The sequence below is a fragment of the Colletotrichum acutatum genome, assembly GCF_030867785.1.
Source record: "Colletotrichum acutatum strain CBS 112980 chromosome Unknown BDZ83scaffold_30, whole genome shotgun sequence".
Taxonomy (NCBI): domain Eukaryota; kingdom Fungi; phylum Ascomycota; class Sordariomycetes; order Glomerellales; family Glomerellaceae; genus Colletotrichum; species Colletotrichum acutatum.
This window is the reverse complement of record NW_026849024.1, coordinates 52,620-80,267: the sequence shown is the minus strand read 5'-3', so window position 1 is coordinate 80,267 and position 27,648 is coordinate 52,620. Positions and strand designations below refer to the sequence as shown.

The 27,648-nt window shown below is 53.3% G+C and overlaps 8 protein-coding genes across 8 annotated transcripts; 3 read left to right on the top strand and 5 right to left on the bottom strand.

Annotated features, from left to right (window-relative positions):
* Window positions 1–862: 862 nt before the first annotated feature.
* Window positions 863–2,266, bottom strand: BDZ83DRAFT_750617 (uncharacterized protein; the record flags this gene model as incomplete). Its single annotated transcript, XM_060513940.1, has 2 exons — window positions 863–2,014; window positions 2,075–2,266. 2 exons carry the CDS (start codon window positions 2,264–2,266, stop codon window positions 863–865), a joined length of 1,344 nt encoding a protein of 447 aa, XP_060366745.1.
* Window positions 2,267–3,216: 950 nt separating this feature from the next.
* BDZ83DRAFT_250737 (phosphoinositide 5-phosphatase) lies at window positions 3,217–7,733 on the top strand. The gene is made up of 6 exons (XM_060501923.1): window positions 3,217–4,079; window positions 4,127–5,419; window positions 5,467–6,002; window positions 6,064–6,173; window positions 6,229–6,338; window positions 6,390–7,733. Exons 1-6 carry the CDS (start codon window positions 3,454–3,456, stop codon window positions 7,630–7,632), a joined length of 3,918 nt encoding a protein of 1,305 aa, XP_060366744.1. The 5' UTR covers window positions 3,217–3,453; the 3' UTR covers window positions 7,633–7,733.
* Window positions 7,734–11,111: 3,378 nt separating this feature from the next.
* BDZ83DRAFT_650184 (uncharacterized protein) lies at window positions 11,112–11,819 on the top strand (the record flags this gene model as incomplete). The annotated part of the gene is made up of 1 exon (XM_060510350.1): window positions 11,112–11,819. One exon carries the CDS (start codon window positions 11,112–11,114, stop codon window positions 11,817–11,819), a length of 708 nt encoding a protein of 235 aa, XP_060366743.1.
* A 1,044-nt stretch (window positions 11,820–12,863) lies between these two features.
* Window positions 12,864–14,226, bottom strand: BDZ83DRAFT_718277 (14-3-3 family protein; the record flags this gene model as incomplete). Its single annotated transcript, XM_060512050.1, has 4 exons — window positions 12,864–13,220; window positions 13,292–13,379; window positions 13,469–13,818; window positions 14,215–14,226. The coding sequence occupies 4 exons, from the start codon at window positions 14,224–14,226 to the stop codon at window positions 12,864–12,866; spliced, it is 807 nt and encodes a 268-aa protein (XP_060366742.1).
* Window positions 14,227–19,065: 4,839 nt separating this feature from the next.
* On the bottom strand, window positions 19,066–20,361 carry BDZ83DRAFT_574023 (lipase; the record flags this gene model as incomplete). The annotated part of the gene is made up of 1 exon (XM_060504675.1): window positions 19,066–20,361. One exon carries the CDS (start codon window positions 20,359–20,361, stop codon window positions 19,066–19,068), a length of 1,296 nt encoding a protein of 431 aa, XP_060366741.1.
* Window positions 20,362–21,397: 1,036 nt separating this feature from the next.
* Window positions 21,398–22,022, bottom strand: BDZ83DRAFT_718275 (uncharacterized protein; the record flags this gene model as incomplete). Its single annotated transcript, XM_060512049.1, has 2 exons — window positions 21,398–21,578; window positions 21,658–22,022. The coding sequence occupies 2 exons, from the start codon at window positions 22,020–22,022 to the stop codon at window positions 21,398–21,400; spliced, it is 546 nt and encodes a 181-aa protein (XP_060366740.1).
* A 1,798-nt stretch (window positions 22,023–23,820) lies between these two features.
* On the top strand, window positions 23,821–24,579 carry BDZ83DRAFT_573916 (ribosomal protein L36e; the record flags this gene model as incomplete). The annotated part of the gene is made up of 3 exons (XM_060504661.1): window positions 23,821–23,877; window positions 24,210–24,310; window positions 24,417–24,579. The coding sequence occupies 3 exons, from the start codon at window positions 23,821–23,823 to the stop codon at window positions 24,577–24,579; spliced, it is 321 nt and encodes a 106-aa protein (XP_060366739.1).
* A 423-nt stretch (window positions 24,580–25,002) lies between these two features.
* BDZ83DRAFT_573987 (UBX domain-containing protein) lies at window positions 25,003–26,566 on the bottom strand (the record flags this gene model as incomplete). The annotated part of the gene is made up of 2 exons (XM_060504667.1): window positions 25,003–26,374; window positions 26,433–26,566. 2 exons carry the CDS (start codon window positions 26,564–26,566, stop codon window positions 25,003–25,005), a joined length of 1,506 nt encoding a protein of 501 aa, XP_060366738.1.
* Between the last annotated feature and the right edge of the window lie 1,082 nt (window positions 26,567–27,648).

Below are 27,648 nucleotides of genomic sequence, written 5' to 3'. Positions count from 1 at the left end.
CTGGATGGTATCATGGTGTATTTGCAACCTGCGTATTCTTTGCCCGGATTGATTGGAGGCTGCATCATCCAACCTTCTCAGCTTCCTGCCACTCTGATTATATCTCTTTGGCAGCTGTCACTTTGCGTATGGCATGGCAATTCCAGAATCTGATCTAGAATCCGCCCGACTGAACGGAGCCGGCAGACCAGTGTGGAGCAGGTTGTATCCGTCGTCCGGTCGTTTCCCCCCCAGGGCGCAAATCGTGATTTTCCCAGGTGGCCATCTTCGGCGGGTTGGCTTAGGTAAGCAGCCGGCCGCTTGTGGATCCTATTTGACGTCCGATATTCATGAAAAACCTTTCCTCTCTCTTTTCTTCTCTTCTTCACAATAAGGCTCGTGATGATTACCATACAATACATGATAGGAAGAGAATGACTGACCACCCAAGGTGGCAGCGTGATCTCAATTTACATATCTGAAGCCTGCTTTGCCTCAAAGCATTGACATTATTATTCTTTCTGGCGCCCGCAAGGCATTTCCCAAACCCCTGGGCTGCCATCCTTTCCGCGTCTCATCTTTACATCTTTTCCCCCCTTTCCGCTCGTTTCCCTCACAAGCATATTCTAGGTGCCGTATCTATCCAGGCACATTGTTCCTACCCGTGATCAATTCTGAAGCGACGAAAAGGGTTGCCCCCTGGCATTCCCCGAACCCCCCCCCCCCCGGTATTATGGCTGACCACCTGCCTAAGTTGTGTTTTCTGCGAACTCGAGCCTGATGGGTTGAGTGCATATGTCTCATCAAAGCCAGCGGCAGACCATCGAGCTGATTTCGGGATGGAAAAGTCAGCATCGTCACCAGTCGCGGTTCTTAGCAGTGCTCAGTTCCTACTGCAAGCATTTAGCAAATCTGAAAATGTCGGGTCTAAGCCGGTGCGGTAGTCGTGACCAAAAATTGTTTCCCAGAGAAAAGTCATATAGTACCCTTCTTCATATGTCCGATCAAACACGCATGGACTGAATTCAAGTCCATAGTGCTTTTTCAGCATGAAGGTGTACAGCTGGAGAGGAGGGTGTGGAGCGCAGTCCTCCAACTCCTCCTCGCCACCGAGAAACATATACCGATCTCGCAAAGTTACCGCTATGTCGAAACCATGGCAAGCGAAGGGGTTGCCGTTCTGTGCGCGCTCTGAGGACGAGGCCTGTAATTGAGTCGCTACCAGTCGGGTACGATGCATGTCCTCGATGTTGATAGGCATCGATACCTCTTCCAGCTGAAACTCCCCAAACAGCAAAACCGTCACTTTACGCGTAGGAGGCAGGTCAGAAGCAGTTGAGTTCTTGAACGGTGGCCAGCCATGGCGACGCTTTCCACCGGCGTTAAAGAACTGGGGTGAGTGATACTCGTAGGCATAAATGGAAGCCATCACCTCCCATGGTACTTCGGTGACACAGGCCGGATCTGGGACAATGGCGATGTCTTCTATCAAGTAACGAGCAAGATGCCCGAACACCTGTTCTTGGCTGGCCGGTGTCATCTTGTGGATGTCGTACACCGGGGACTCTGCAATGCATGCCTGGCTGTCTTCCGAGAGACCTTGCCAATCTCCGCGAGTTTGCAGTGATCGAAGCTCCTCGAGAAAGCGTTTCCCAGCCCCGTCTCCAGCAGCTTTGATGAATAGCTCATTATGGGACTTCCATAAGAAAGCGCCAGCGAGAAGGCTCTTGTATAGCACTCGATGGAATTTTTCTTGGAAATCGTGAAAACGTTGATCGAATACGGGGTCGTCTTTGGTACACCAAGTGATATCTTTGATCTCGGGGCATAATAGACATGTATACCCGTCTTGCTCAAAGTGAAAGTACGCGTACTCCAGACACGCAGCCAGATGACAGAACGCAAGTAAGTCCGGCAACTCGGATGAACGGCACTTTTGGTGAGAAGGCTTCAGCTCTTCGATGTCATCATGCGTCATATTAGGTGGTAGCCGGCCGGCGTGGAAGGCTTTTTTGACTATATTTGTGGCGCGCACCTACGCGGTTGAAGTGAGTGATGGTGAGGCCTGTCGATGTTTGGGGAAGCAGATACCTACGGCAACGACAGCGTGCTCGTACGCGGGGATTGTTCGCGTGCCAATGCTATAGATGATGCTCGCACCGTGGTCCAACCACACTGCGTAAGTATACTGACAGGAGCTGGCAAGGGCGAACGCGTCATTGAAGCTGTCACAGGTGGCCAACACCCGGGTGATGATTTCTGGGGGGTATGAGGTGAACATTGCCATTGTCACGTTAGTTGAGCACCTAAGGTAGCGGAAGAGGGAGAGAAAGGAGAGAAGCTGCAGGCAACGACAAGTAAACGCTTGAAAGTTGAGAGACAGGATAATCGATAGCGGAGGTCAAAGTACTCGAAGTACCTTAATAAGGCAGGTGCGGATCCCCAACCTCACCTACCTAGGTACCTTACCCTACATTACCTACCCTATGGTACCAACGGCGCGGACCCGTATTTACCTTATCATAGAAGCTCTCAACTCATGATTCTGAGAATCGAGCTGCAGCGGTCGAGCCATTGCCAGCGTAAAACTGCAATTCATGATCACAAAGCTAGTGACACTTTGTCTACGGGCGAGCGTCATTGTGAATACACTCCAAGATGTCTTTACTACTCTAACACTTCTCCATAGGGTGGACGGGGTTCATCGCATGTCCAATTTAGCTTGCTGCTTTGTCTTTTGATGGAACCTTGTACCGTTCCCAAGATTTGCACCTGAACAAGTCATTCCCTGACTGTCTTTGAATCCAAAATGACTACGCGGTGACTACCGAATTGCTACACAGCCAAGAAGAGACTTGTCGCGCAACATCTCGAGCTTGTTGCTGATATTCCATCCATACTCGTACCTACCTTAGGTACGTTGAGATCCATGTTAAGTTAAGGTACCTTAGGTATTCGCAGAGTTGAGACAGCACCAGACCATACCTATCCCTGCCATGGAACAAGCGCAAGCCGGCTGCTTCCTTCCAAGCTCCCAGATGGTGACAAGGCAAGGTGGTCCGTGAGGCTGAAACCACCTGGAAGGAAACGAGCTGCCTCCCACTTGCCTGGCCAGTCGGAGCTTAAGGTAGGCGCTAAACGTACAGCAGTCCTGTGCCCCTGGTTACCTCCGCCGGGACGGACGTCATTGTCGGGCTCCGTGTTGGCGACCCAAATCCCGCTACTGTCAGCCGCGACATTTTGCCAAACGCCATAAACCTTTGGGGGCTGTCAAGCCATACTACGCTCCTACTACGCACCAACAAAACGACGACATTCCGCACCGATACTCCCCTTCTCACACGTTATCGTCATCGACCTTGACTTCACTGGCCCGCCGACGACGGCGCCCTTCGATGAACAACCGAACTTGTCCCAGCATGCCCTGCGACGCCTGTGCTTCTCCGAACCTGTCAGCAACACCTCCGAACGATCATGGATTACTCTAGCTCTGGGACTTGGCCTTCTCAGGTGCCGGCACCAGAAAAGTCTAGCCAGCTGTACATTCGGGACTACCCCCATCGCTCCATCGCAATAGTTTCGTCCTCCCATGCTCTCATATTTCGCTACAGCTCCTCGAGCGCCGGCGCAAACGGCTCCCTTACTTCCCTCGCATCCACCCGCTCACGACCCAACGGCGACCCTGCTGCGTCGAAATGCATGGTCGAGTTTACTCAGATCACAAAAAAGACGCTCGCCGAATACCGACCGCTGACCCCACGACCCATCTTTGGAACCTTGGGTTTGATTTCTGTCGAGGGCGACGTGTTCCTTTCCGTTGTGACACATGCCACGAGAGTCGCTACCCTTAGGCCGGGGGAGACCGTGGAACGGATTGCGAGCGTTGCGTTTTTCTGCCTCAACAGAAGCGAGTGGGACGATGTTGTCTCTCTCGATCCTCTAGATTCCGAGGTCTCGGATGCCAATTCTGTGTATGGCCAGAACCTCAGAGGGCGGGAGCTTCAGGTAGAACATCCTTGTACCGACCTTCGGAAACTACTGGGAAATGGTACATTCTACTACAGCACCGACTTCGATCTCACAAACAGGTTGCAAGATAGGTATGATCGCGTCCAGTTCCGGCACCAATGCGTCGCTGACCATCTAGGACCGTGAATTCTTATACCTTTGACATTGACAACTTTGACGATTCCTTCCTGTGGAACTCGTATATGATCAGCCCATTGGTCCAGTTCAGGTCTCGACTGCAGCCCCAGGAGCGCGAAGCTTTGGATTCATCACGATTTCTCACATCTGCTATCCGTGGGTTCTGTCGGACAATGGCCATCCCCCAGACGAGTGCTCCTCTCAAGACGCGATCAACCGGGCTACCATCGTACCTGACCGTTGTATCAAGACTCTCTTGTCGCAGAGCGGGGACCCGATTCAACTCCAGAGGCATTGACGACGACGGCAATGTGGCAAACTTTGTCGAGACAGAAACCATATACTGGAGCCCCGGCGGGACTCTCTTTTCCTATGCCCAAGTCAGAGGTTCAGTTCCTCTATTTTGGGAGCAGACTGCGGAGCTCATCCCTGGCAAGCAAAACATTACCGTTATCAGGTCCCCCGAGGGAGCCCAGCCGGCCTTCAACAAACACTTCGCGGACCTGGAGCAAGCCTACGGCGCCGTTCACGTAGTCAATCTTCTGAGTGAAGGCAAACCTGGCGAGGCGCAGCTCAGTCAGCTGTACCATCTCGGTGTAGAACATTGCCCATTAAGCCAGGTTGGAGAGCACGAGTCGCAAGACCATGCGCTGTTGAGAGAGACTCACTACGACTTCCATGCCGAGACGAAAGGCCCTGGAGGGTACGAGGCCGCGCGCCAGATCCGCAGATACATTGAGAACTCGATAGACGGCTTCGCCTACTATTTGGCGGAGCAGAACGAAGATTTAGGCGCTGATGCCAATGACGGCCAAGGCTCAAGCCGCATGGTTGTGGTTCTCCAGCAAGAGGGTGTGTTCCGAACAAATTGTCTCGACTGTCTGGATAGGACAAACCTGATCCAGACCCTCATCTCTCAGATGGCTACAGAGGCTTTCCTGGGCCATCGAGGCGAGTATGCCACCTCGGATTTCTGGATGCGACACTCGACCTTGTGGGCAGACAACGGAGACGCTCTATCGAAAATCTACGCGGGAACTGGTGCGCTGAAATCATCCTTTACCCGTTCTGGGAAAATGTCCCTGGCTGGAGCTGTTGCAGACATGCGCAAATCTGTGCAGCGTCTCTATCACAATAATTTCACAGATTCGGCTAGGCAAACGACCATTGACCGGCTGCTGGGGCGGCTGGTCAACCAACTACCTGTTCTTCTTTTCGACCCTATAAGTGACTATGTTTCTGGAGAATTAACAAAGAGAAGCGCTGAGTTCTCGTCCACACAGGACATAAGCATGTAAGAGTTCTGTCCGTACCCTTGGTCTCTCATGCTTACCCGCGTAGGTTGGTCGGTACTTTCAACCTCAACGGTCGGACTGAAGGCGTCGATAGCGATCTTGATGCATGGTTATCTCCAGCAGAACTTGGCAATGTGCAGCCTGAAATCGTTGCCGTTGGGTTCCAAGAGATTGTCGAGTTGAGCCCACAACAAATCATGAACAGCGACCCATCAAGGAAACAACTTTGGGAAGCTGCAGTGAGAAGATGCCTGAACAAACGCGCCAAGTCGCTTGACGGAGAACGATACGTATTGCTCCGGAGTGGACAACTCGTCGGCGCGGCATTATGCATCTTTGTCAAGGCATCGGCCTTGGCCAACATTAAGAATGTTGAGGGAAGCGTCAAGAAAACGGGGCTGTCGGGAATGGCCGGTAACAAAGGAGCGGTTGCCATACGATTTGACTACGCGAATACCCATATCTGTTTCGTAACGGCTCATTTGGCCGCCGGGTTTTCGAATTATGACGAGAGAAATAGAGACTACGCAACGATTCACCACGGGCTGCGCTTCCAGCGGAACCGTGGGATCGACGATCACGGTAACTATCTTCATCCCGAAGATTGAAATCACCCATGAGCCTGGAGCTGACCTTGGAGCAGATGCTGTTGTTTGGCTGGGAGACTTCAACTACAGAATTGGTCTCAGTTCTGAGAACGCCCGCAGTCTAATCAAAAAGGGCGATCTAGAGACACTTTACGAGAACGATCAGGTGAGTAGAGAATATGACCCTGGTGTTTACCATCAACATGCTGACTTCTAAGTAGTTGAACCTTCAAATGATTGCAGGACTTGCGTTTCCCTTTTATTCAGAGGCCCGTATCAATTTCCTGCCCACATACAAGTTTGATCTTGGTACGGACAATTATGATACTTCGTACGTTTAAAAGGTCGATGTATTGACAATGTAAATACTGATCCCTTACAGCGAGAAAGCCCGTATCCCAGCCTGGACCGATCGTATTCTGCGCAAGGGTGGGAGCCTGCGTCAACTGGCGTACAACTCAGCCCCTCTCAAGTTCTCGGATCACCGGCCAGTGTATGCTCTATTCCAGTGCAACGTCAGTATCGTCGATGAAGCTTTCCGAGATCAAATCAGCAAAGAGCTATACCAACGGCGAAAGGCCGAAGTTGGAGACACGACGGCAAACCTGGACTCAGAGGAAACCGACGATGAAGATCTGATTGGCTATGAAGCCATCGAACCCGGGCTGCCTCCTGCCAGTTCTGACCGCCAGAAATGGTGGTTAGAGAACAAGCAACAGGCCAGAGTTGACATCAAGCAACCGACGGCTCCCGAGGGCCACGCCACAATACTCAACCCTAATAGGGCGCCCAATCCTTTCACGCCGACTGGAGAGCCGGACTGGGTCAACGTACCCAGATCAAGACTGTCGTCTTTCTCCAGCGTATCAACTTCGCCATACGAGCATATTTCTGCGCCCAATGATCTCTCGTCATCGGCAACGAACCGGATAACTAGGAAGCTGCCTCCACCTTTTGATCCGTCAAGCATGTCAGGGAAGCTCAACAGCCTCAGCATCAAAGATGAAAAGTCGCAACGCGGTGAAACGGCACCGCCTCCACCGCCGCCTAGAAGACAGACGGGAGCAAGCGCAGCAATCCATCATCCACCACTGATACCCTCCAATAAATCGCGAAGTACGACAACGACACCTCCTCCTCCGCGACCGTCATCTGCCATTTCCCACCTTTCGCAGGTGTCGTCACAATCCAAATCCAAACCGGCACCACCCGTGGCGAAGAAGCCGGCACACCTGGTTACGGCACCGGCTGCAGCATCTTCAGCTCTGAGTAGTAATGGGATGGGTCAATATAGAGATGAGCCGGAAGAAAAGCCACCACTACCGGTCCGAGCCTCTACAGGCTTCACGAATCTTGGTGCGAGTAGGGAAGGCACTCTGCGTAAGCCAGTCGGTACGCCGGCTAAGCCTCCCAAGCGAGCGGGAACGATGACTATTGAGTCCGGGAGGCACACTCCGATGGCTGGGGCCGTTGCTCTACCGGGGATGAAGGCTGGTGAGGAACGATCAAAACCAAAGATCCCGGCAAAGAAGAAGGCGCCGGTAGACTTACTAGACTCACTGGGTGACGATGGACCCAGCGACATGGGAAGCTGGGAGACGTTAGTTCCTAGCTCTCAGAGATGACAGAATCGGCTCACGAGTCTTTCATGACGAGATTATGGACAAGCTAGCGGGTATTGCTAGAAGCAAAAACGGCGATACTGCCTTTGATGATTGAGGTGAATAAGCAATGGCATTGAGCTGACCCGGGCGGGCTCACGTTGCTACGGCGCTGTAGTGGATTATCAGACGGAATGAAGCAAACAAAAAGCAAGTGTCGTACAAGATGGCTTGGAAATGCAATTGCCGCGTTCCACAAACCCAATGGCGCTTTCCACTGCCTTACTCAGTATTGTTCGTCATGGAGCGGAGAGGCTATAATACCTTTCAGACTGAGATGACTGTCTATGCCCCGCCTAGGAGGCTGGCTGTACATAAATCTAGAAGCCAGTCGATGTGAGTGAGCCGGGGAGTGGGTGACGACGCCCAAACGCCAATCGGCTTCCATACCACAGCCACCCACATCACAACCCCATTCCAAGCAAATGCGTTCTTTCAAGTTTCACCTTGATCGCAAAGCGGCCTCACCTAATCTGGACGGAAGGAGCCTGGAGTTCAGCTCTGGCAGGGGGGGGGGGGAGAAGAGCTGATACCCTTAACTTTTGTAACACCTTAATTCCATCCGCTGCATAGTCTCTTTCCCGCCCCGCCGCAAGTCGTCTGGGGGTTGCCTACCAACGATAACACCCGTACGGAGGTCCAATCCTCACGATCGCAATGTCCGTAATAACTGAGACACTTCACCGCTTTCTTGAGGTCCAGAAGGATGAAGTCAGGGCCCCCTCCGCCTTTCTGTGCGTGCGTCTTCAAGACTCAAGAGTTCATTGACATCTGACAGCGGCACCGTCCAAGCACGAAGGCACCGCCCTAGCCCAAGTCCAAGTCACGCCCCTCGAGCGCCACAGCGACCAGCGAACAGGGGGGCTGCTGGTTGAGACTGGAGAGGGAGAGGAGGGGGGGGGATGTTCGAGCTGTCTGTCTCTGACTCTCTCAACCTCTTCCCTTGGCTTGTGTGACTTGGAGGAAGAAGAGGGGGACGGAGGGGGGACAGACCGAGAGAGAGATCACCCATGGTGTTATACCACGAAGACGAAGACGAAGTGTCACCGCACGCGCCGCGCCGCCTTCGTTATTTTGGTTGTCCGCCCTGAACCGCTTCCGGGTGTGACGTGGTAACTCACTCAAATAACCCACACGGGAAGACCCTTCTCTCCAAGACTCCAACAGCGTGATACCTATGTAGACGATCAGAGAGAGTAAGAGAGATTGGCAAGCATGAAAACAAAAATAAGAACAAGAACAAGGAATTGACTACGATCGACCCTGTCACTGCCATTTTCCAAGGACCATCTGACAACACCATCTTGCTCTCTTAGTGCGGCACCCGGCAGTGGTCATACTGGACTGGGCCTGCCGATCGTGGGGCAGACGAGGCCCGAACCAGGCAAACGTCGCCAAGGGAAGCCCACCCAAATTGCCTCCATACGCAGGTAGAGGCAGTTGGTGGCATTGTCGTGCATGCCTAGTTTGATACTCCGTAGAAGCACCAAAGCAAGAGAGAACCGGTTCCCTTCGAAACGCTCGACACTGCCTTTGCCTTTTGTTCCACTGGGGGACATCTAACCGCCCAAGTCTTGTTTTTCTCTTTCGTTGCCCAAGAGGCGTACGAGCCGGTCTGCTTCATCTTCCGGCTCGTCTCCATCCCGTCCCATCTTCCTAACCCTCCTTTTCCCTTCGCTCGTTCGTTCGTTCGTTCGTTTCTTTCTTCCTTTCTTTCTTCACAACCTAAAATCGCTTCCCACCCCCGTCCTCCCATCCACCGACACTGCACGCTGCAGTCTGCACACCCCTGCTTCCCAGACACACATCCAAGCTTTTCTCAACTGTCCTGCAGATTGTATCGGTGCTACCTTGCCCCTACCTGCTGGGCTGCTGCCGCTTCGCCTGTTCGAATGTGCTTCTAATACCAAAGTCACCTGCCGGAACTTGCCTTGCCTGCCTCTCTCTCTTCTTCCACCAGACCTTTTTCAGTTCGTAAGGGCCGAACGCCAGACGAACGGACGGACGCTTGTCGCGACGAACGACCTCGAACGAACGAACCCCACCCGCTTCGTTCCCTACCCGTTTGTCGTTCGTTTCCTAGTTGCTGGCTTCCGCTGCCTACTCCTCTTCAAGGGGTGGTTTGTTTTGTTTCCTTTTCATGAGACGCTTTGCAGCAAAGTACATCCCCTACTAAGACGCATGGCGTCGACCCTACAGATCCCGCTTGCCGAGCTCTCCTATCACGCAAACCAATTCTCCTTGATACCAACTTGGCTCTATTACCAAAACACCCTTACCTAAACATAATCACAAGCCCACCGGTGCAGACCGCAACTCCTCGCAGTTCCAGCTGATATCTTTTCTTCTTCTGAACGTGCTTCCATCACCGCCGCCGCTGTTGGGATTTCATTTCTTATTCTCATCCCTAACCTGACTTGAAGCTCCGCTCAACCTACCACCTTTCAATTTAAATACTCTTTTGTTTTTGTTTCATACGCCCGGAGGCATTCACTCTCCCGCTAAGACCTGCGTACCGCCAAAAAGAGAAGACCGGATGACAAGAAGAGGCTTGACTCGTTCATCCATCGTCTTGCCCTCCTGCTCTCGTTTGCCGCTGTTCTGAACAAGCCAGACAAGTGAAAGAGGAAAACACTCGAGTTCCCCTCACCATCTCTACCTACCCGTCTTCGTACCTATCTCGACAATTCCCAACCTGCTTCAAGTCATCTGGTCACCGGCCACACCTAGTTGCCTCACAAAACAGACACCAACACCCGCACACACGCGCATGCAACACGCGCATACACCGCCCATCTTATCTTCGAATCCGGGGTTGGCGCCGACTTAATCACACTTGGAGTGTACCTTAGACACACGACGGAAGAGCACATGAACGGGACGTTGGAGACCATCTACCGAGCAGAGACAGCCTTGCATAGCACCCGAACAGGTCTCGTGTTACCTACGCACTATTAGACGGCCACCAACTTTTTTACTCTAATATCCTCCTTTTCCTTTAACCTCCTTGCTTCTCCTCCCATCTTACACCTTTTCCTGTCTGTTTCACGTCTGGACGATATCATCAAAACGGACGGACCTTGTCAGTACTTGATCTCAACGTCCGACACCTGATTTTCCCTCTCACCTGTATGTTTTGGGCTTCTGTCACGTAGAGCGCAGACCTTCTCGAAGACCCTCCCCCCACCGACATTTCCTGCTTTCGGTCTTGGCTTGAGCATCACCTTCATTCCAAGGTTAGCAACCGAGACCCTCAATCCCGTTACGACGAACAAACTGCGAACGGCCACTGAATGGGTACTTGGTCACACAATACTTCATAGGAGGAAACGGTCGCCAAGAACCGCTGCAAACTCATAAAACGAAGCACACTGTTCAACTTGAGCAAATATCAACATATCACATACCCGGACCAACATTCAAGGAGGAAAAAAGCATATAAAATGTCCAACCCAACTCTCTCAAAGCAACAGCGCATCCAAGTCTGGCGTGAAGAGGTAGCGGCCTCGGCATCCCTATGCACATGCCCGCCCTCCTCCCCAGCCGCCTCCGCATCCTCAACAAACATCTCCCTCTCCGCGGCGTCCTCCTCGGCGTCCTCATCTGCATCCTCTCCGGGAGCGGGCGACGCCTTTACCTTCCCCCGTAGCGACATCTTGCCAGGGCAAGGGACATACTGCCCAACATGCTCCCGCCTCGGCGCCCCGTCCGCTATGGGTCTGGAGCCGTCGTCCGCCTACCTCGATCAGACGCAACCCGGCGGGGTCCTGCCCGGTAGTCACATCGCCCCGGGCATCTTCCGCGCAAAGACGGCCAACAACGCACTCTTCCGCGGCATGCGCAACTTTGTCCGCAAGCTCAGCGGGAGCAGGACAAGCGGGCCCATGCCACCCCGCGGCGCCGAGGACGCAACCAAGATGTACCGACGCGCAACTCTAGCCGGTTGGCCCACGGCCACGAATACAGCACTGGCCGCCGAGGCAGCGGCAGCAATGGCGGCAGGAGATGAACCAGAAGCCGAAGACGCTGACTGCGCCGTTGACGAGGCGGACTCGGAGGGCCGGGGCCACGTGCCGAAGCTCATCGCCGAGAAGCAAGCGAGGCTCAGGAGGGCCGAGAGGCTGCTCGCGAGAACGAACGCGGCCCGCTAGAAGCGTACATGTACACGATGGAGTACGAGAAGAGCAGGCGAATTGACACAGAGAAGTGGGTGAAATGCATGGGTCTTGCGAATATCACGAGGCGCACATCAGATTTCCTTTCTCAGTTTTGGGGGCTTTTTGGAAATACGGAGGAGTTCTGGGGATGGGCTGGCTAGGCTGGTAGGCGTTTTTGAAATGTGCCATCCACATTACACATGGTTGTATTCTGGCATGTTCAGGAGATATCACCAGGGAATACCAATTTGTTCATCATTCTACACTTGACCTGCCTGCTTTGCCCATTGCCTCGTTCAACAGCTTTGACACCTTGTCAGCAAAGCACTTGACAGCCTCATCACATCACGAATAGTCCCTGATCGGCCATCCTGCTACCAGTCATGGCATCTGCAGGTATATCTGTCACACGGTCAATAGGCTCCCTCTGATCACCTCTCGTCCCAACACTCCGAGACTTCGTTATCAAATCGCAGCACGGTGTCGGACACAGTTATTGATGAACATTTGTTATTTTCTTTTTGGTCTTGTAGACTGAATAGACAGGGGGCATTTGAGGGGGGCAAAAGGACTTTCTCTCCGTGAGAAGACGCGCGACAACTGAAGGACCACTATGAGGAAAACCGAAAAGAGAACACGAGACAGCCGTAAAACCATCCAGCACAGAGGTAAAAGCAGGAATCGAGGAGAACAAAAGAAGAGATTCTGAGCGTAGGCGGATATAGAGGGGGGAATCAGTAGTTAGTTGCCAATTAGAATCCCTGAACAGAAACGAAGCTGTTCCAGACTCTGGTTGGACATCCAAGACACCAATAGAAATCATGCCACGCATTGTTCCTCTCTCCGCGTCCAATCCTCAAAAACCCCTCCCCTTTTGCTGCGAGACTCGAAGCGAGTCACCGATATTAGCCACCGATTTGGCGGCTAGACTGGGGCCGTCAGAAGGTCCGCATATAGCGCATACCGACGGTCGAGCAGACGAGCCATCTCAGCCTCGTCGCGAGCCGAGATGGAGTGGTATCAGGGTAAGACAAGAATTTAGGAGGCAGCGGGGGTCTCCTCGGTGGCCTTGGGCTCCTCGGCCTTGGGCTCCTCCTTCTTCTCAGCAGCCTCGGTGGTGCCAGCAGCAGCACCCTCAGCATCGCCGCTGTCGGAAGAGGTCCAGAGAGTGAGGTTGTCACGCAGGAGCTGCATGATGAGGGTGCTGTCGCGGTAAGACTCCTCAGAGAGAGAGTCGAGCTCGGCGATAGCATCGTCGAAGGCCTGCTTGGCGAGGTGGCAAGCACGGTCGGGCGAGTTCAGGATCTCGTAGTAGAAGACGGAGAAGTTGAGGGCCAGGCCAAGGCGGATGGGGTGAGTGGGGGTCAGCTCGGTCTGAGCGACATCGGTAGCGCTCTAAAGGAGAGGGTCGTATTGTCAGATTCCATGTTCTCTTGAGGCGGCAGTATCCGACCCAGGATTCTCACCTTGTAGGCATCGTGGGCGGCAGTGGCGGCACCCTTGCGCTTCTCGCCAGAGGCGAACTCAGCGAGGTAGCGGTGGTAGTCACCCTTCCTACATTACAGAATTCCGCGGTCAGTTTCGGAAATTGGACCTTTGATAAAGGCTGCCGGCAGCGGCGGCGACGGCGTCGGATAACGTACATCTTGTGGTAGAAGACCTTGGACTCGCCGGTCTGGGCGTTGGGGATAAGGCTGTCGTCGAGGACATCGAGGACATCCTGGCAGACCTGCTCGAGCTCGAGCTCGATCTTGGTGCGGTACTCGCGGATGGTGCCGACGTGCTTGTCGGTGCCCTTGCTCTCCTCCTTCTGCTCAATGGAGGAGATGATGCGCCAGGAGGCGCGGCGGGTACCGACGACGTTCTTGTAGGCAACGCTGAGGAGGTTGCGCTCATCGACGCTCAGCTCACCGCCCAGCTTGGCGACCTCCTTCATGTAGCCAACCATCTCATCGTAGCGCTCGGCCTGCTCGCAAAGGCGAGCGAGGAAGGTCTTGCTGTAGGGAAAGGGTCAGTCAGAGAAAAAAAAAAAGTTGGCGAAAGGCCTCGAGGCCAGATGGGTGCGATTGATGAGACGTAGTCCATCGACGAGGAGGAGGGCTCGGCACAAACCTTTCACGCTAGAAGAGGGGCACAAGTCAGCATACTTTGTTCCCGAGGCGGGCGATAGGAGGCATGAGTGATTTGAAAGGGGAGAAAGAGGGTCGTCGGGTTTGGAAAAGGCAGATGAGGCAAAAATAGCATCGATCGCAGGATTCAGAGCGGTGGATCGAGGGTCGCATCATGGGCATCTTCGTTGCCGTGTCACAGGCAGGCAGGGCAATCGAGGGGCTCCGGAGGGGTTTTGGGGTGAGGTTGTGTTGGGCAGCGTGGGGGAAAAGGTACTTACATCGCCAGACATGTTGAACTCGTGGATTGAGGTGATGAGGATAGGTTGAGGTGGTTTGGTAGAAGATTAGAGAAGGCGGGAATGGATACTGCGAAAGGCGTGCAACGGAGTGGTGAGAAAGTTGACGCGGCTTTGTTTTGTTGTTGAAGAGTGGAAAAAGGTGTGCGGTGGGAGAAGGAGGGAAGGCGGAGGGAGTGTTTACGTGTGACGAATTATTTTGGGAGAGGGGGGGAATCTCAAAGGGAAGTTGCGAGGCCAGTCCAGTGAAGATTTAATTGGGTTGGTCCAAGTCCCAAGTCCCAAGGTCGTTCTTTCCCTCCCAGTCTTTCACCAAAGGTACCTACCTACCTACCTACCCAACTACCTTAGCTAAGGTAGCCTTAGGGAGGTGCCGCCCATCCACCCCCTCCACCTGCCGATTTTCCCACCTGCGCACGTTGGGGTCACCTCTATCGTACCTTACTGCCCAGATTTCTGCTGCTTGCACTTGGGCTCACGTTGCTTTCTTTCGGCAAGACAAGGGACATGAAGTCTTTGGGTTCCATAGCACCAGGAAATGCAATTCCTATCTAAGAATAAGGTATGTGTGGTTTCAATCTTCATCCACCTTGCTCTCTCTCGATACGGTGTAGGTACCTCCATTGCAGTACCCTTCTCTGTGCTGTAATTAGTCGACTGAGCTTGCCTGCCCTGTGCCTGCTGGCTGCACCTGCCGCTTCGACCCCACTAAGTTCCCTTTTCTCCCCTCCCCTCGCTTGCCTGCGGCTTGCCCCTTCTGCGTTGGCCTGTGCTGGGAGAGAAGAACCCTGGAATTGGATTGGAATGGACGGATCGAGTGAATTGGATATTACTATGGACGTGGTCAGGCTCTCGGGGCTCGGGGACTCTGGCAAATGGGCCCCCAGGACATGGGCGGGTTCCCATTTGGCGGGAAGGCAAGAGAAATGGGGACGCTGGGCTGGGCTAGGCTCTCCATCATCAATACTTTAGGCCCCAAGATACTTCGCCTTGCGTGCCTCGGACAGTTGAGGAAACACCATCTGGCCCAATGTACCAAGTGCTGATGAATGGGCTATGCCCATGTGGCAAGGCAGTGAAAGCGGTTTTCTGCTATCATTCCCCTAGTTATTATCACACTCCCTATCTTTGCGTTCGTTGTTATCCGTACTGTACACTCAAAGTACCGGGCCCCCAAAAGGCTTCACATACGCGTTGTGAGTGAACGGGAGAGCATCGGAGAGACAGGAAACGGACGGGGAATTTCAAGCTAAGTTCCATTTGCATGTGGTGAGGTCCGCGTTTCTGGTGGAGAGCGGCCCTGAGATTAGCCTGCCCGCCGAGCACATCAAAGGCATGATTCCGCTTCCAAAGAACCAGGCCCATGATGTATCTCCCTGGTCCACAACTGACGCCCATCCGGTTGGTCTGGGTCGTATATGTACTGCAGAGGTACTCCCAGACTTCGTACCTCGATACTTGAACAGCAACTCGAGCGAACAACTGCTTTCTGATAACCTCAAGTCTTTTTCTATCATTGAAATACCACTTGCTTCAAAGTTGGAAATAGCATCCAAGGAGCCTGAACCCGTCTCTTCCGGGCTGTTGTCTAGTTGCCAAATGACCGATGGGATGGATCCGTCACCCATTTGAGCTCCAGAGCTGTATTGAAGCCGCTCGGGTAAGAATGGGAGTCTTGATGGAAATTAGCAACACAATGACCTCTTCAGGCCAGGAAATTGCAGAGAAAAGGCTGAGCCAGAAGAAGAAGAAACGAGCTCGCAAATGAGTCCGCCAGAAGGGGGGAACTCGGAGAGGGTTCAGGTCACTCAGATAACTCCGGTGAAGGTCATTTGCTTTTTGACTCGTTGAATGCGAGCTCCAGCCCCCAAAATGATGCGCGTGTGGTGGACAGACGGCCAGCTCAGCACAGCACAGCATAACACAAGCATAGAAACACCCTAAATGCTGGCTGCTGACTGGCTGATTTGGTTGTTGTGGCTAGCCCCACCCTCTCCATGCATTTCCCCGCTCCTGCTTTTGCGACACGCCCACCATGTACGTATCTTCTTCCCTGACCACAACTGCTTTTTTTTCGCGGTCTCGTGATTCTTTCCTTCTGGTGATACCGTGATTCTCTCCTGTTCCAAGCGCATCCACGCGTGACAGTGTCCGCTGGCCCTTGCTTTACCGCACACCCTGCAGTCTGTTCATCAACGGACAATCCACTCCCCTCAGTTCACCTCTCATATTCGTCGCGTCCACCTCACTTCAACTTGTGGCCGCCTGCTCTATCCATGAGAATACCCAGCACGAGAATGGCGCAACTTCTAGTGCAGCAACACATTTCGACAGGACACAGGCGTCCGATGTAATTGGGTCTGACGGATCTCAGCATGCGAAATCTCGTGGCTAGCTACGGATAGATACTCGCTGTTCCAGAACCCCATCGGGGTTGGGCCGTGTCTCGAAGCAAATACAGTTCTTTTCCGATGGCTTACCTCATCTCGCCGAAATGCTTAAAGACGGGCATCAAATGCCATCCCATGTTGTCTCAAACTCACATAATCCATACCTGGCTCGTGAGTCGTCCTCGACTACATCTTCTACTTCGGAGTTTCTCTTTTTTCGAAATCTATCGCCCAGTTACTAAGTTAGATTGGACCTCTTGTGGTTGGGGACAAGAAAATTCATCTACGACAGATGAAGAGGTAATAAGCGTTATTGCGAGCGTCAAAAGACCCTGGGCACCAGCCCACTGGATTCAGATTGTGCCCTGGATATTGGAAATGGGGAATTGAAACGGCGAGCCGGAATCCTACAACGACCTTGTAGCCGTCAATACCAGCTTCTGCACTTTTTGTCTTGCTCTCGGGCCAATCGTTGTCAGTCACGGTCTCGTTCAACAGTCTGCATTGCCTCGCGGAGCCCGGCGCCTCTTTGCCGAGAGCAGCAGCCACCCGGTCGACTAAGCCACGATCCCCTCCGGTTTACATTACCGCCTGACCACGATGGTATCTTCTCAGTTTGGTTGTCGTCTATTCGTGCCAGTCACCACGAAATGCTCCGCCTGTGGCTCTCCCTGCGTTGTTGTTGCGCTCGCGCACATGCTTGTCGAGAGCGCTGCGCTGTGTCATGCACGAAACCACCTTGCCCACCCACTTACGCCCAATCTGCGAAATGTCCGATCGTTCATCAATCTGCTGTCGTGTCTTTCTAACGTAAACCCCAAAGAAACCGGTTTCAACTTCCAACCCAAGGGATGATCCCCCGTTGGATCAGCGTGCCATCCGCCATCCCCGGCTTGTCTCCTCGTAGGCCCAGAGGTCCCGCGAGTGAAACGTCAACCACGGCGACTAATACTGCCATCATAGTGTACAGATCCAGCAAACTCATGTCAACTCGGCCTGCGAGACGAAGCAGTGTCTGTCTCTATGGCCGAACACGTATAAGTATCATACTCTGAAATCTGGTCCACCCAATCTCTTGGCCGCCCTTCTCGTCCCAACTTCGAAGCCAACCACTGCCACCACACCAACTCGATGCCATCATAGGTAGCTTTCGGGTGACTCACATCCAGCACAGCCCATGGGGGGATCCTCCATGCAGTCGGGTCGAACAGGCGACTCGCATGCAACAGGCCCCTTGGTCGCCGCCTTATCGCGTGGCACCCTCTGGGCGGGTGTCGTCGGTGTGGCAGCACTTGCAGGCTGCAGCTTAGGTTCTCTCTCGAGAAAATATTCCGCGATCCCCAGTATCCGTACGCGATGTCGACCACGGCAATGCTTCTTTACCCGTCGGCCTCAAGTTTATGTCACGGCCCCCTTTGCGGGCCATGCTCCCTCCTCGCTGGTTTACGGAGTAGCTGCTTTTCCCTCTTACCCCTCATCTCTCGCCCTGGTATCCCTTCCTTCTCTTTTTGCTCGACCCCCCACCAAATTCCAAGTGACAATGACATGAATGCCCGAACCCGGAGGTGCGGACGAAATTCATGCGGAGGGCAAGCCAACCTGGTCATGGAAAACCCGGGAACCCACAACAGCAACGAACACTGGGAAGTGTGGGAACTGCAGTAGTTGGACTCGAGGGAGAGGAGCCGATAACCGCGAGGTTCAAGTAAGCACTCCAAGCCAACAAGGCTCAAGCCAAATCCCAGGATCCAAAGAAGCGATCTCTATTACCTACCTACTCAACCCGGGCTGTTCCCGGCGTTCGCATAATTTCCAGTCCAACGATTTATACGTGACCGGCTGTGGCCCTCCGTGAAAGTATTCTATCCAAGTATCCGTGTATAATCAACAGAACGGAATTTTCTTCGCAATTTTGAAATGAACAAAGTCTCTTTTCGACGTGTAAGAGAGACGTACAGCAGTAGAAAATATTAAATCAAACAATGTCTGTTGTTTCTGCCCTTTGACTTTGATGGCGTGATACACCACAAACGAACATCATCCACCCAATGAAACGTAAACCGAGTAATGATTTTTTCCCACAACTTATTATCATGGATGGCCCCGTGTCAGATGCTGATTCGTAAGGTAGACGACGGTGGTCGGCAAACGACTCAAGTTTTACCAGTTTGCCACGACTCAAAACACACCATTCGAGTGTTGCTAAACGTACTATTTTGTATTCATGATATTTTTGACTTTACTGTGCCGCTCAGTCTGGAGTCACGCCCAGGTTACTGAGAAATGTAAGCCAAAAGAAAAACGCCCGCCATTTTCATACAAGCGCTATACAAGCAACCAACCGTAGCTTTTTCAAAACCCATTTAGTCAAACTAGTAGTCGTACCCATACTATCACATTTGAATACACTTGTTATATGACAGCCCATAAGTCGATCAGGGGCTCACAGTTCTTCGGATAGTAGACTGTCATGACCACCTCCGTACTTGTCCCTCCCCCAATTCGCCGGATCGCCGCCGGGCATACACAGCCCGAGTCTCCAAAAATAGTCCCGGTGCGCAAAGAGTAGCTGCCAAAGCTTTAGTCGAGCCGGGAAGCCCGGCAGCCTCTTGATCCACCTGCTGGTCTCTGCAACGAGTCCCTCGGGCGGTGCCAACATCGACTTTGCAGCAACTTCGACAAAGTCTTTCAGCCTGGATCCGAAGAAGCTATCGTCCGCCTTCGTGATGCAGCTTGCGTCACTGTCACCGCGACAGGCCACTACATCTTCGAGAGACGGGGACAGCTCGGCCTTGGCGATGTAGAACTCCCCGGCATGAGGCTTATACCCCCACTCTGTAAGTGGGAGCAGCGGCACTGGGTCATCGGCGTGGGTCACGCGACGGTAGGTCCGCTTCGAAATGTCCTCGTCCTTTTCATCCCTTAATCCAAAGACCTCGTCGACATAGTCTACAAGGCCTTGGTTGCCGACCTTGGGTTCGCCAAAGGTCGTGACTTTAACATTATCCCAGCCAAAGGAGATCTTGAGCTCGAGAGATGCGAGCATGGCAACGGCGCCACCGAGACTGTGGCCGACCAGGTGAATAGGATAGTCCGGGTATTGTTCCCTCAGCTTCTTCACCTCTGGAATGACGAGCCTCCGCGCCTGACGCCACGAGGTCAGGAAACCCATATGGACGGTGCAGTCTTTGCACTTGCGTTTGGGCTCCTTGGGTGCCTCGCCCCCGTCATCGGGAGACGGGTATGGTACATATTCCTGCGGGATGGTGCTCAGGTCGACAATCGTGTTGGAAATACTGTAGGTACCCCGGAAGGCAATGATGATAGCCTTCTCCCCGACCTTGCCATTGAACCTGTCCTCATCGCCGGGCCTACGAACGCCATGGTCGACGGCAATGTAGCCGCAGCTGTCGCTCAGCAAGACACCTGTGTTCCAGGTCGAGACGAGTGTGAAGGAGGGGAACTCCTTGCAGCGCGAGACACATGAGAAGGGCTGCGAAATACCCGTGGTGCCGACGCAGTAGGTGATGTCGACGATGCGAGACGTACGTTCGAGGGATCGGAAGAGCTCGACGGAGACAGGCAGCGGGGGTGCAGCATGCTTGGTGTCGTTGCTCGATAGCAATGGTTGCTGTTGCTGCGGCTGCGGCTGCGCGTTGTCGAATGGTGTCGCTGAAGCTAGGCCAACCAGTGGCGCAAGCTGGAGGAAGGAGAGTAGGTATCGCGTCGGCGGTAGCATTCTGTTCTATTCGAGTTGGCGATGTGGTCTACGTCCCTTTGAAATTGCAGGCTATGATCGATCGCGCAGGCTCATAGACATTGCGCAGAAGATTGTTGAGTTTGCTTAATGTAAGTTGACCGTCCAGGTTGAACAGCGTAGGTTGGTCAGCTTGAAGAGACCTAGACAGCGACGTCGGTAGGTATTGGGTGTTGAGGGTTCGATTTATGATCGTGACGATTGCGACGATGTACCACGTTTAACGGCAAGGAAAGCCTCAACGCGTGGCCCTTCAAAAGCGCATGATGACGATTGCACCCGTGCAGGTTCCTACTAACTTAGGTATTTTGTTGAGATGGAGGTGAATGGTGCGTGTGTTCAACGATGCACTCGTATTACCTAGGGTACAGAAGGGTGGATGGAGAGAGGAGAGAACTGGACGGGATACCGACGTCTCAGGGCTGATCTCGTGAGGGTGAGCGTGGTGAGGTCATTCCGTCATGCAGAGAAAGGGACCTGGAGCGAATTGAAAGAAGCGGCAGTGAAGAAGGTGCTAAGCACGGCGTGCCTTCCATGCAAAATGCGGAGAGGCGCGGCCAAGCGACGCTTGCCGACAAATGGTTGGTCCTGGGTGGCCCTCTTCCCCTGTGGCTGCCGGGGAAGGACCTGGGATTGGGCTGTCGTGCCCCGCGAAAAGCTGTCAACGGGGCGGGTCTTCTCACACTCCTTGAAGTCCTGCTGACCATTTGGGACCTGAATGTTGGGGATAAGTGTGGATGACTTCAATTCCCATCATCTCATGCGAAAAGTGGGCGGAAGCCTAGGTCTATTGTTTGTTCTATTTGGACGTTCTCGTGACTTAATTACGAATACAATTCATTTTGCTTTTCCTCTCATATGGAAAGGTTCTGTTTCGGGCCTACCATCTGTGACTGTAACCCAAGAAGGTCTCAGCGTGCGCTCACTCATATCTGTTTCATCATCCATGGTCACTGCCATTGTGTCTCTTTAGATTTGCTTTTTTACGTTCATCCCATGAGCACTCTCCCCCGCCCTCTTAACCAACTGGCTGGATGCTGAAGAATCTCGATCGGATGTCGTCCGAGTTGGACTTGCATGCAACGGCTGCCCTCCTTGTACGTCTGTGTGACCTGGCGGCGTTGCCCGTCCCGTTCGCGGCACCTCCGTCGCACACCAACGGAACCGCGGCCGTCCCGGAAGCCTCGTAGTCGGCGGCACTGAGCAAAATATGTCAGCATGTTGAACATAGGATTCCTCGTCACAGCTTTACGTGTGAAAGAAAATCAGTTGACTTACCCGTCGTCACCAGGGCAAACCTTCTCAATGACTGTGATCGTGCCATTCTGCCAGATGAATTGCACACTAGCGTTGTCGCAAGCGTACCTCGGTGTCCGCCCGTCACCGGACACCGGCACCGACGAGGCGTTGAGGTGGCACTGCGTGTTGAGGACGGTGCTGTCGTCGTTGAAGGTAAAGTCGAGCGAGTCCGCCGTCTTGCCATCCGCTGACTCGGCGGCAAAGTTTTGGATCTGGAAGTCGTCGGGTAGGTTGCAGTCTTCTGATGCCTCGACCATGGCCATGAGCTTGTCGGGAACGGCTGACATGTATGAGACCGCGGCCTGTGCCGCGGGGGCAGCAATGAGGAGGAGTGACAGCTTCATGGCTTGTGTGTGACGTTTGGTTTACGAGCGTGGTATGATCAAGGATGGTAGGTATGTACTTTAACAGTAAGAATGCCAAGGTCAGAGAAAGCGAGAAACGTTCGGATAGTTGAGGAGAAAATGGAAAGACTGAAAAGATGGGATGATCAGAGGTCAAGGACTATGTTAACCTAGTAGTCTTGCTGGCAGCTGCTTCCCAGATGAACCTTTATTAATAAAACCCGATTTAGGCACAGGATCACAGACCCAGCAGATCTTCTATGCCGTTCCTTGCAGGAAATCGCTTTTCAGGGGTGGCTACGATGACATGGCTAAACTCTCATGAAGGGCGAGAGCAATACGCAGATCCTGATGTAATTGTCCGAGCCGCCCGCGTTAACGGGATGGCTGAGGTGCAGGCGGTTGGCCTCTTAGCCCCATATGAGGGGACAAGAACATTCCCAGCCCGCCATTAAAGATGGACCCCAAGGATACCTTAGTAAAGAACTTACGAATGGCCTTAATGCAGCATATACGAATGGTAGCAGTAGTAGCGGTGGTGCGTGGGAGGTTGATGCTCGTCGGCTGGCATGTTTGGTCCTTATTCAGGGGAACTATTGGATCTGATTGGCTCCTGAGTGTTTCATGTTTTCCAGCATGGCATCCAGCGCTGGTCCACGCCTGGGCTGTTGATCACATCAGAGATCCTCCCCCTTTCTTGGAAGCGGACGCCAACGGCCAAACGACGGCTAAGTTGGGTAAATGTAGATCTGCCCCACTGCCCTTGTTGCCTTGATTCTCCAAATGTTGTTGAGCTTGAGATGGGCGGAAGGCACTATTCTGTCCAGGGACATACGAGAGGCTGTGCTCAGGGGGCTGGGACTATAGAGTCTCGAGTAAGGTACCTACGGCTGTGGCTTCAGCGCATGAGGGATCTGGAATTGGAGGGATTGGGACAAGGGACCCATTCTGTAAGGGGAAAACAAGTGACGAAGTAAACAGGAAAGCTTGGACGGACGATCCCGATGCGCGGCTCTGCTGTCAGAGTGAGCACATTGGCTGGCTGGCTCGGCCGGGCCGTTGAAAGAAAGAAGATACAAAGGTATCAGGCTCGGCGTGCATCCTCTCTGGCCCGTGTTGGCTGAGCTCAGGTACAGATACGAGATGCGTGCAATGGGTGAGTCAAGTTACCTAGACATAGCTTGGACGCAGCCTTCGGTTCCAGAACCGTACCTTACGGATACACGGCGAGCTGGTTGAATGGGAAATTCGGTGAAGTGGAAGTGAAGCGTAGAGAATCAATCGTCAACCCAGTGCTGAGGCTTGCGTTCCCATGATGGGCACCACCACGGGCCGTATCTTTGTAAGACGTTGTCTTGACCAACTCACAATTGCTAATTCGCCTCAATGCTGCCTGTCTTACCATGTATTCACGTAAGGGAACCATCCTATTCTGTACTGATAGAAGTGTGCCTCATCGAGGCGTTGCAATGGGAAGAGATAATTCCGTAGAATACTTGGGTCATTTCGTCTTCTAGAAATGAAAGCCAATCAGAGCCTATCGGGGATAATCCAGCCAACCTCTCTCATGGGCTCCACCACCTTACCCAGCCCGGCCTGCAGGAGCACCCATAAAATCCAACGACCTGCCGCCTTTGACAAACCCCAAGCCACGTGACCGCACAAACCCACCCGCCGAAAATTCCCAATCCACCATTGCAACTTTTTTTTTCATAGGCGAACGTCTATTTGGCTTTTCCCCCCTCTGACCATCACGACAATACTAACCCGACAACCCACCCGTCATCCAGCATTCAAGATGGCCAAGGAAGCGCCCGTCAAGACCGGTCTCATCACCGGTCTCAACCATGGACACGTATGTCAAACCACTACCACCACCGCAATTATCACCGCCGCCGTCCCGACCTGAGAGAAAAGCCCTCCGAAATTCTGCGAAACGAAATCTCGAACTTCCGTTTCTGGAAGTACGGTTCGAAGATGGATACACACATTGAAAAATGAACACATAGAAAGATGGGCTTCTCTGTCAGGAAGGGAAATCGGCGGCACTGTCCCCCTCTTCCCCCCATATCATCTCCGCTTCGTCTCACCTCGTGGAGGATCTCTGCACAACACCTCTCATTCCACGAGGGTACCTTACTTGCAGAAGATGGACGCTGACCGGTCGTGATTGTTTCGGAAATATAGAAGACCACCGCTCGTGTCGTCAAGCCCCGTGTCTCCCGCACCAAGGGCCACCTGAGCAAGCGCACCGCTTTCGTCCGTGACGTCGTCAAGGAAGTCTCTGGGTAAGTTCCATTCTATACACCATCTCCAAGTCTCGTCCACGTGACATCGACTTGGATGCACTTCACACACGGACAACAGGTTGCTAACCGTCTTCCTCCCTAACAGCCTTGCCCCCTACGAGCGCCGCGTTATTGAGTTGCTCCGCAACTCCAAGGACAAGCGCGCCCGTAAGCTCGCCAAGAAGAGGCTCGGCACCTTCGGCCGCGCCAAGAGAAAGGTCGAGGAGATGACCCGCGTCATCGCCGAGTCCCGCCGTGTCGGTCACTAAACGATTTCCCCCTCTCGAGAGAATTCGTCAAAACCAAAATGGGGCGCAATGGGGGTTGTTGTGTTGGACTGGCAAACTACTGGGTTTATATGGGTCAAGGGCGTGGTCACAGCATAAAAGTTTGTGGTCTATTTCTAAAAACAAATCAACGGAACTCCCCCGTATCATCATGGAATGATGATGCCTTCATGACAAATACCAAAATTTCAAGCACAACCCATTGCTGCCTCAGACTCTACTTTGACCTATTTCATGTTTCGTCAGCATTGAAGTGATCATACGCTCTCGTGAAGGCTCTGATTGACGACTTGACCATAGTCTATCTGGTTTACCCTATGCCCCGTGAAACTCCAAATCCATGAATACGCTCGCCATGCGATAATGGCCGAGTAATGCTGCAACATTGTACAAAAGACGATCCGTCTATTTCTTTCCAGGTAGCTTGAGCCACTTGGGAAGTTTCTTCGCAACGCTGCCGTCCCCACTTCCCTCCCTCTTCTCAGGTTTCGACGACGAAGCAATAGCCTGCTCCTCATTTGTGTCGTCGCCTTTGGGAATGTCCGGTACCGTAACATCCTGGGCCTTTTGAGCGACGCTACCCTTGAGGAAGGGCTTCTTGCGGATATCTACTGGCACGCTGTCGTCCCAGACCAGACTCAGTAACACACTACGCGTGAGCTTGTAGTCGTGGATCAAACGGTTCTTTGCGCTCTCATCGTCCTTAAGTATGACCTTGCTGCCGGGTATGACCAGTTTGAAGGGCTGGGTGTTGTGTGCCATGACAGATCTCACGCCCTGGTAGAGGGTCGCCCCTGTAGCCTCATGGCCAAATGTCCATTGCGCTGAAGTGTTGTCGGGGAACCGCACCTTCATCGGAACTGTGGTGACAGCCGCTAGACGGGCTTCCTCAGCCTGTCTTTGCGCCTCCAGCTCCTTGTCGGAAGGAAGTCTCTTGTTGAGCGCGCTCTGCTGGAGTCGAGCCTGATGAAGCTGGGCGTGGGCAATCGTCGGGGCATAGTCATCCTCTGGCACGTCTGCAAGGGCTGCCGCGGGAGTGGTTCCGCTTGGAGCCCGGAAGACGCTGACAGGCTGCAAAGGGTCTGTCGGCTCTGCTTGATCAACCTCCATGGCATCTGCTGCCGGCGCCTCCTGATCTGCTTGTTCTTGCGTTGGAATGTCGCCTATCTGTTCAGCCGTTGTGCCCTTTGGCGTCACGATGGCAGTTTCAGCTGCTGTAGACTCTGTTCCCTCCGCGGCGGGCACCGGAGCTGCAGCCGGGGCCGCTTTCTTCTCCTCTGCCTCAACCTCGGAAAAGAATTGACTGATTTCCTCCATAGCCTGGAACAACGTGCGGTCCGTCTTTCTGAACGACAAGCGGATCAGAACGCTGCCCGAATTGTATCCAAGTTGCGACAGTGTCTTCTGGAAGTCCTCAAACGTGCAAAGCTCCCGACCCATGATGTTCAGGACTGGCGTCTCGTAGTACATCTGGCCGCTTCCACTCGCGCCTCCGCTTGTTGTTTGCGCGACGCCCCGCGCTGTGATATTGAAGTTCTTCCCATTTCCAGCAACGCCGCTCTCAAACTGGCGCAGTACCTTCCATATCGTAAAGTCGCTTGGTAGCTTCTCGATTAAACGACCGTTGGGCGCCGAGTTGGCTTCGGGCATCGGCAACTGGAGTGCAACGGAGACGGCTGATGGTGTTTTGGACTTCTGGACGAGCTCGAGTTTGGCGCCGGGAGTGAGACCGCTCACTCGCCAGACTACTGAGAGGTCGACTGTTTTCTGCTTATGCCTGGCAGATGGTTAGCTTACTGCGACGAGTAAGGGTCTTTCAGGAATGAGTAAGGTACTTCAAGAGGTATTTGTCGCTCGAGACGTTGAGCTTCTTGCATGCCTCTTGGAGAACATCTGTCATGTAGGTGCCTGGGCTGACCTTGACGGTAGCTCTCCGCAAATCCGTGCCGATGACCACCACGTGCGACATCGTAGCAACTGAGAAATGCCGTAGACGAAAACGCAATGTCTTATTCTTTTCAATAACCAGACGTGTTCAGTCGTAGTGAAGTTGATTTTCGGTAAAGATTGATATCTGATCCGGGGTATCGTGTTCAATATGTTGTTGGCGGGGTTCGAGTCTCGGCGGGGGGCGGGCGTTGCGTCAAGCTCAGGTGGTGTATTAGTTAAGTAGAAGTTGGCGGAAGGACGACGAAACACAATGTCAGGAAGTCCAGTTCGGCCTGATGTCCGGGACAAGTGTATATTGGACGTTTTCAGCCGGCCTTATGTAACACCTTTTGTATAGGTAATAATAGAAATAAGAAGCTACGTGGACAGTAAACAATCGTTCCTTAGTGGAATCGTCAAAGTGAATGAGTCCTACCCAAGTACAGGTAATTCAGGGAGGTACGTAAGGCTGGGAAGCAGGCAGTCAGGGTGCTCCGTCAGCAGAGGCGACGCGAGCCGGGCCCTGGTCGGGGAGGGGAGGTGGGACGTGCATCATCGAGCACCACCACGCTGAAAGCTGCTGGAGCCAAGCTCAGACCAATCAGCGAGCTCCAGCCTACTGTACGTGGATTTTCCGACCGCTTCGGCCGCGCCATGCGTGTTTGCCTTGCCCTGCAGTAGCACCCAGCACCCAGCACCCAGCACCCAGCAAGAGCAGGCAGGTAGCGCTACACCTCAGCATTCCGCATCGGTTCAACGTCAATTGCAGCTACAACCACCACCATCACCACCAAACGAACTCCTCATCTACGACGACGACCCCCCACGGCCGACCCTACGATCCATCACGAAGTAATCACGGCCGAAACCACAACTCTGAGAATCTCTCAAATCATACCAGAACCCAGCGGTCACTCGCTTTAAGAGCCCGAAATGGTACGCTCCGTCATCCCCCCTCCCCTCCTCAGCCTCGAGATGCAAAAGGAAACCCCCTCCAGCTAACCAAAAGTCCAGAGCTCTCCCTTCTCCATCAGTTCGTCTTCCTCTTAATCCACCTCTAGGTCCTATTGTTACTCTACCGAATCACCAATTCTAACTTGCCTCCCCTCACAGATGGCGGTG

What these genes read in the sequence shown, in the direction of transcription:
- BDZ83DRAFT_250737 (XM_060501923.1), top strand. Translation starts at nt 3,454, where the DNA reads ATGGATTACTCTAGCTCTGGGACTTGGCCTTCTCAGGTGCCGGCACCA. An exon ending in CCGTGGGATCGACGATCACG is followed by an intron (nt 6,003 to 6,063) that starts GTAACTATCTTC and finishes ACCTTGGAGCAG; the next exon opens with ATGCTGTTGTTTGGCTGGGA. An exon ending in ACGGACAATTATGATACTTC is followed by an intron (nt 6,339 to 6,389) that starts GTACGTTTAAAA and finishes GATCCCTTACAG; the next exon opens with CGAGAAAGCCCGTATCCCAG.